At 36.3% G+C, this 7,911-nt stretch overlaps 1 protein-coding gene across 1 annotated transcript; it reads right to left on the minus strand.

Annotated features, from left to right (window-relative positions):
- Positions 1-2,379: 2,379 nt before the first annotated feature.
- On the minus strand, positions 2,380-7,585 carry LOC123657637. The gene is made up of 2 exons (XM_045593159.1): positions 3,722-7,585; positions 2,380-3,336 (listed from the first exon to the last, which is right to left on the minus strand). Exons 1-2 carry the CDS (start codon positions 7,583-7,585, stop codon positions 2,380-2,382), a joined length of 4,821 nt encoding a protein of 1,606 aa, XP_045449115.1.
- Positions 7,586-7,911: the final 326 nt, after the last annotated feature.

The raw sequence follows: 7,911 nt of genomic DNA on the forward strand, positions 1-7,911 counted from the left end.
TAAGACTTCGTAATATATTTTTAAGTATCTAACACATTATTATCTCATTAAAAATTTTATGCAATGTAAATGTTTGTAACGGATTACTTAAATAAAATAAATATTAATTTATATTAATGTTTTTTTAATAACTAGCTGACCAGCGAACTTCGCATGGGTCGTTTAAAAATTTGAATCGATTGCGTTTGACGTATATCCCGCGGAAGGGCTTTGGTGGTGAGGGAATGGAATTTCAGTTTGTTGTCATCTTGAAATCGAATATTTAGCATGTTAGAAACGTCAGAACCAAGAGAAGTGAAGCGTTCTTTTAAGTAAGTAGGATAGTCAGCACGAATAAGGATAGAGTAGAGAACAGATAGAAGATGTAAATTACGTCGGTCTCTTATTTTAAACCATTTCGGCTGTGCTCGATTATCTGATATATGAACATATTTTCTCAGGCCATATATGAATCTAATAATTGTTTTGCAAGTGTTCTAGTTTGTTAAGAAGAGTTTGATAGGTCAGGATGAAACCAAACTCATGTGTTGCTAATGAAGTTAAGACACACATTACTTTGCTAGGTCTATTATAACTTTAGTTGTATAAACCACAAAGCGAATACATTTGTAAATCTAGTACCTAAATCCAAGGTTATCTAGTCGAAGAAGAAATATATCCAATCGAGTCACAGTTGGTCAAGCCACGTTAGCTAAGACCCGATTACCTTTGCTGCTATTTTGTAATCGCGAACTCCTTTCCCTTGTCTAAGAGTGCATTCAATTATATAAATACTTAAAAACTTTAAGCAAATAACTATTATTTTGTTTTTGTCTTATAAATATAATAGTGTTTGTTCGAAAACAGAAAATAACCGACTTCGATTAGAATGAGAAAGAAGGTTCGAAAGCTGTCAGTCATATGGTCCCATTTAAATTTAATTCAGATCTGATGAGTACTTTTCATTCTAATATATGATAACGTGTATTTAATTTGAATATTTTTTCGTTTGCGAGCAAACACAATTATTATTCCTTACGAAAGAGGATGATAGTTAATATGTGTTATGGCGTACGAATCTTCTACTTTAATCTTTGGCGTACGAAATACCTTTATACTACTACAATGCAATGAAGCCTCCTTCGTGAATATAATGTTACCACTGTAAATATTATAAGTAATTTCATTGAAATTTCATATCGAGGTCGGTCGAAAAAAAAAATATTTTTCAATTACTCAGATAATGTTTTAAAGTAGTTATAATTAAAAGCAACGTTTTAATTACAAGGTGATTTATATTATTTATTATTAATTAATAATCTTTATGTATTCTAAAATGGTTTACCTTCCTGCTATTGTGTACGATCTTTAGTTATTTAATTATGATTATTTACATTGTGAGATAATTGTTACTGGCATATTTTAATGTCAATTACTTTCATGATCATAGTCATTTACTTTGTTGATATTTTATAGGTATATGTTTTTCCCGCGGTTTTATCGATCCTCTTTCATTACTCGTAACGTAATAGGTTATGAATTATATCAGTAACGCTTTCTAATGCAATAATAATTTTTAAAGTTAGTCCGACTTTTTTGATTGGTAAGTTCAAACAAACTTTAGATAGGTATAGTGAACCTCCTTGTATGGCGTAAAAAAAAACAGAATTATTTTTATATGAGAATATCATTCATTAAAAATAAAACTCCGCCTTTATAATGTTAGTATAGATAAGATCGATGTACCTATATATCCTATCGTACGATATAAAATCTCCATGGAGTATCTGAGATTATGTAACACTCTTTCCACGTAACGATTAACGTTGAGGCGTCTATAACGTTATTTCGGTGATAATCGGTCAAGAACATGTTTAAATATTATCTGGAAATTTTTTAACAGTAAATATTGAATTAAAATCTTTTTGATAAAGTTTTTTTTTTAATGACATTATATTTACAGCAAATTTAAGCTGACGATGTTGTTGTATGATCGAGTTCTAAATACTAATTTTATGCATAATCATTGTGTACGTATGTGTGTATGTCGTATTATAATGTGAACAACACTCTGGTAGGCTGATTACGATGAAATAAAACACTTTTTTTCTTATAATACAACTTTATCGTTTACTTGAAAGCGATTACATATTAACATGTTGATGTAGTGCTTGCGTGATTCAGAAAATTAAATAAATCTACCAACGCCATCTAGGCGTCATCGAGGAACTAAACTTATTGAAATAAATTGTAAACAAAAAATAAAGTTATAGTTACAAATACCTACTGGTGTGTATGTTTAATCCGGACATACCGCCCACCAAGGACATTATGCGAAATGTCCTTCAAACCGCCCACCATGCAACAGTCCAAATTGTAAAGAATCCTTCGACTAATAACTTATTTAGTTACAGGTAAAATTGCTACCTTAGAAGTAGGTCTTTTAATTAAAGAATTTTTGGTACGTATTGTGACTACCCGCGTGATATTATCGGGTCCCGGATGTTTTTGCTCGATTTTACCTAGCAACCATCGCGCCGGGGGTAGATCTTCCTCCTTAACTAAAACTACATCACCCAGTGATGGTTCCGGGTTCTGATATTCCCATTTATGCCTTTGAAGGAACTGATGAAGGTAATCCTGGGACCATCGACGCCAAAAGTCCTGCATCATTCGCTGGTGGAATTGCCATCTTCGCAAAGTATACATATTCGACGACTCATAATTTGCATCAGGAACAACTATGAGTGGTTCCCCCACCAGGAAATGACCAGGGGTCAATACTACGACCTCGGTTTGATCCTCTACACGAGACAATGGCCTCGAATTCAGACATGCCTCTATTTGAGATAACACTGTGGCCATCTCCTCATACGTCAACGTAGAGTTTCCAACTACTCGTTTGAGGTGGAACTTTGTGGACTTTATTCCTGCCTCCCATAGTCCACCGAAATTTGGAGCGCGAGGAGGAATAAAATTCCACTTGGTTCCATTGGTCACGAGATACTCTGCCAGTTCAGGTTTAAAATTAGTTTTCTCTTCGTTGAACAGACACAGTAACTGTCGAGCAGCGCCTACAAAATTTGTGCCGTTATCGCTGTATAGCTCTGCACACCTACCTCGTCTTGCAACAAACCTTTTAAAAGCGGCTATAAACCCTTGAGTGGACAGCTCGCTAACAGCTTCAAGATGGACGGCTCTGGTCGACATGCAAATAAACAGAGCAATATATCCTTTGTACGACTTGTTACCCCTACCTTTTGAAATTCTTATATTAATAGGCCCTGCGTAATCGACTCCGCTTATAAGAAAGGGCTTATTCGGATTAACACGCGCGGAAGGTAACTGCCCCATGAGCTGAGATGTGGACCGGCTTGAGTAACGCGTACAAGTTACACAGCTACGATAGTATTTTTTTAATTAGAGACTTTGCACCCACAATCCAATACTTCGATCTCAAATAGGTAATCATGAGTTGTGGGCCTCCGTGCAGGGTTTTTTGATGAGCATCAGCAATTAAGAGTCCACTCAAAAAAGATTCTTTAGGTATGAGAATCGGATATTTCTCGTTAAATGACAGCGAAGACATTTCTAGCCGGCCGCCGACTCTAATTATACCTTCTGAATCTAAAAATATATTTAATGACTTTAACTTTTTCTTTTTTTTATTTATTATGCCGTGTTTTCGAAATCCTTCCAATTCTTCCCAGAACCCTTCTTCTTGACATTTTTTAATACAGACCTTTATCGCATCCTCAATTTCCTGTCGCTCCAATGCTCCTAAACTTGGCATGCTACTTGAACCTTTTCTTAACCTTAACCATCGACGACAATAGGCGACTACACGAACAAGCTTCGAGAATGAAGAAAACCTTTGCCACAAAGTTGTGTCAACGACCGCTGTGTGAACTTTAACTTGCTCAAGATTTGTAACCAGGTGTTTTGGTTTTGTACACCTAATTACCTTATTTTTTAGAAACTCTGGCCCTTCAAACCATATAGCCATTTCTGATAGTTCCGCCGGAGAAATACCCCGTGATGCACAATCAGCAGGATTCTTCTTAGTGGTCACATGGGACCAATGATGTGTATCCAAAATCTGTAGGATTTCAGAAACTCGGTTAGCCACGAAGGACTTCCATCGACTTGGGTGATTGTTAAGCCAGGCTAAAACCACTTCACTGTCAGTGAATGCATGTAACTGATTCCTTTCAACATTCATGACTTCAGCTACCTCAATCATCAATTTAGCCAAGAGAACGGCCCCACAAAGCTCAAGTCTAGGGATAGACACCTGCTTTATGGGAGCTACTTTTGTTTTCGATGTAACCAACGAGACATACACATTTCCCACTTCATCTACAACTCGCAGATACACAACAGCCGCATAAGCCACCTTCGAAGCGTCAGCAAACCCGTACAACTCGCGCTTATATTTATTACACGTGTGTATCCATCGTGGAATTTTAATATTCTGTAAGGCAGTTAAATTTTTACGGTAAGTATTCCATTCAATTATTAAATTACTAGGAACTTGCTCATCCCACCCAATACCAGCTAACCAAAGCTTTTGTATGAGTATTTTTGCTGCTATAATACAAGGAGCTAACCATCCGAGTGGATCAAATAATCGGGATATATCAGATATAATTTTCCTTTTTGTTACAGGTTCCTCTTGTGGTGCAAGATCTACAGAGTACCGGAAGAAGTCACCACGCTGATCCCAGGTAAGTCCTAATATTTTAGTTGTATCATCTACCTTAATCCTTAATTCCTCATCCTTATTACCCTTTGCTTTCCATATTTTAGCTAATATTTCCTTAGAATTGCTTTTCCATTTCTGCAACGGAAACCCTCCTTTCGCTAACACTTCGGTTAATTCTTTATATATTTTATAAGCATCTTCTAGAGTTTCACTTCCGGTCATCACATCATCCATGTAAAAATCATTCAAAATAATTTTAGCGATTTTTGGCTTATTCTGACACTCCTTATAGGCTAACTCTTGCAGTGACCGCACAGCTAAATATGGAGCACATGCGGTGCCAAAGGTTACGGTAAGTAATTCAAACTCTTGAAGCTCCTTTTCAGGACTATCTCTCCAAAGAATCCTCTGAAATGGAGTATCTTCCCGATTTACCAGCACTTGTCGGTACATTTTCACCACATCCGCCACCAAACATATCTTATATTGTCTCCAGCGCATAATTATATGACGTAGTTCGGCTTGCAGTGGCGGTCCGATCAATAAATCATCATTTAATGACTTCCCATTGCTTCCCTTACAGGAGGCATCAAACACTACTCGGACTTTAGTAGTATCCTTATCTTCTCGGACTACTGCGTGGTGTGGTAAGTAAATAGCTGTTTCCTTAAATTTATCTTTATCTGTAACTTTTACCATATGATTTAAGTTTAAATACTCCCTTATAACTTGTATATAATCCTCTTTTAACCTAATGTTCTTTTGCAATTTAAATTCTAAATTTCTCAATCTTTTTTCAGCTATTTTCCTGAACTCACCACGCATGCAGTCCGGGTTAGCCGTACGAAACGGCAGTTTTACGATGAACCGACCATCTCCATCCCGTTTCGTAGTATCCTTAAATAATTTCTCACATTTAATTTCCTCATCTGTGAGCATTCTTTTTGTTACAGGTGGTTCGGCTTCAAGTTCCCAAAACCTTTTCAGCATATTGTCCAGTTCCAGATACGAATGCATCACAGTTATGTGAGAATGGATATTTGACGTGCTGTCTACCTCACAGACGCCAGATATTATCCAACCAAAAGCAGTATCCTGCGCCAAGAGAGATCCGTTGAAGTTTCTTTTAATGCCTTCTTGAATAATCTGACTGAATATCTCCGCACCTAATAAGATATCAATCTTATTAGGCGTGTGATACTCGGGATCAGCCAGATCATCCAGAGTCAGGTTTTCCCATTCTACCCTAGTTGCCTTCGCAACTGGGAGAAGAGACGTAACCGACTTCAAGACATACGCATTAACCTTCACTTGAAACCTAGGATCAACTCTCGACCTTAAATTGATTTTGACTGTGGACTTGGAAGTCACACTTTTGTCTCCCCCTACACCGACTATGGTGTTTTTGACCGCAAGCCTTTTTAAACCTAAGCGCTGCACCATAGCCTCGGTAATAAAAGAACCTTGCGACCCCTGATCCAATAAAGCCCTAACTGGGAAATGAGTCCCGTCCTTCGACTCAGCTTGCACCACAGCTGTAGTCAATAAAACCGTTTTAGAACAGTTTCCTGTCGAAAAACAAGACACAAGTGTTTTATCTAAACATTCTGCTGGAACAGATAACTTATCACTGCTTGCGGCAGTATCCTCATCCGTTGACCTTCGACTGGTCGACGAGGTTGATTGATGAATCGCCCCAACTTCAGCACTACCAGAACCAGAATCACCACTGGGATGTAATAGAGAATGATGTCGACGTTTACACACCTGGCATCGGACAATATTTTTACATAGTTTAGCGGAATGGTTGCTATTTAAACAAATAAAACATAAGTTTTTATCTAATACGAACTCACGGCGTTTCTCATTACTTTCTTTCCCAAATCTTTTGCACGTAGTTATCTTATGATCCGCATTGCAATACGCACACGATACAATCGGTTTATTTTTAACCACGTGAAAAGATTTAGTAAATTTTTTCTCACTGTGATGTACCTTAAAATCGATATTTTCTAGACCTCTAAAACGCCCTATTAAAAAATTGGAAAAATCTTGAAACGTGGGTAATTCGTCACTCGGATCTGAAGATACCTTTAACTCCCATGCTTTTCGCGTGTCCTTATCTAATTTAGCGCTTATAATGTGGATAATCAGGATATCCCAAGATGAAACATCCACACCAATATTTTTTATTGAGTCTAAACAATCTGAAGTTGTACAAATTAAGTTTTTAATTTCCGATGCTGATTCAGACACCAAACTTTTTTGACTTAGTAGACGCTTCAAGATGCCGTTCGCCAAAAACCTTTTATTATTATACATGCTATCTAATTTCTCCCAGGCAACTTGATAACTATCCGACGTCACCTTAATATTGCGTAACAGTTGTTCGGCTTCCCCGGTTAAATGTCCCCTTAAATAATAAAATCTTTGGGCATCATCCAGTGACTTGTTTTCATGCACAAGCCCTAAAAACAAATCTCTGAATGTCTGCCACTCTGTGTATTTACCGGAAAAGGTAGGTATTTTAATTTCCGGCAACTTGAAACGTCTTGCTGAACTCTCACCTTGACTATTTGAACTTAACTTTACTTCTAACTCAGGCGCTTTTAATTTATACAACATTTCTTTTAACTCAGTTTTGAATTGAACATATAATTCTTCTACATCATCATACACACTATTTTTGTGATAATCTGAACTATACAAATCAGTTCGCTTAACCTGGCTTATAATTTTAGCATGAGTGTCTGTAAACAAAGTCCACTGTTGTTCTAAGTTATCTAGCCTTGTTTCAATATAAGCAACCGTCAAACGATCCTTAGGAGACTTTTTAAAATTAGTCTTAACTTTTAGCATTTTAGTCCTTATGTCTTCCTGCAGATCATTAAACGACTCCATTTTAAATTTTTTAGTTTAACAATTTTATCACTTATAGGTAAATATAAAAGAATAGTATCAAATATAAAACAGAACACCAACTCTATACAACTAAATTATTTTTGTCCAAATTTTTATGATCCAATTTTTTCTAAGTCCAAGAAACAGATGAGCAAAATTTTACAAGTCTTTTTAACTTTAAATTCTAACTAAAATCGGGCATAGGTTCCCCGTCTCGACCAATATTTACTTAAAACTATTACAAGTCTTAAATTATTGATATTCTTCTAAGTTACTGTATAATTCACTATCTTCAATTTTTTAAGTTCAACTAATCTTTGAAATAA

This window comes from Melitaea cinxia, chromosome 11 (assembly GCF_905220565.1).
Source record: "Melitaea cinxia chromosome 11, ilMelCinx1.1, whole genome shotgun sequence".
Lineage (NCBI taxonomy): Eukaryota > Metazoa > Arthropoda > Insecta > Lepidoptera > Nymphalidae > Melitaea > Melitaea cinxia.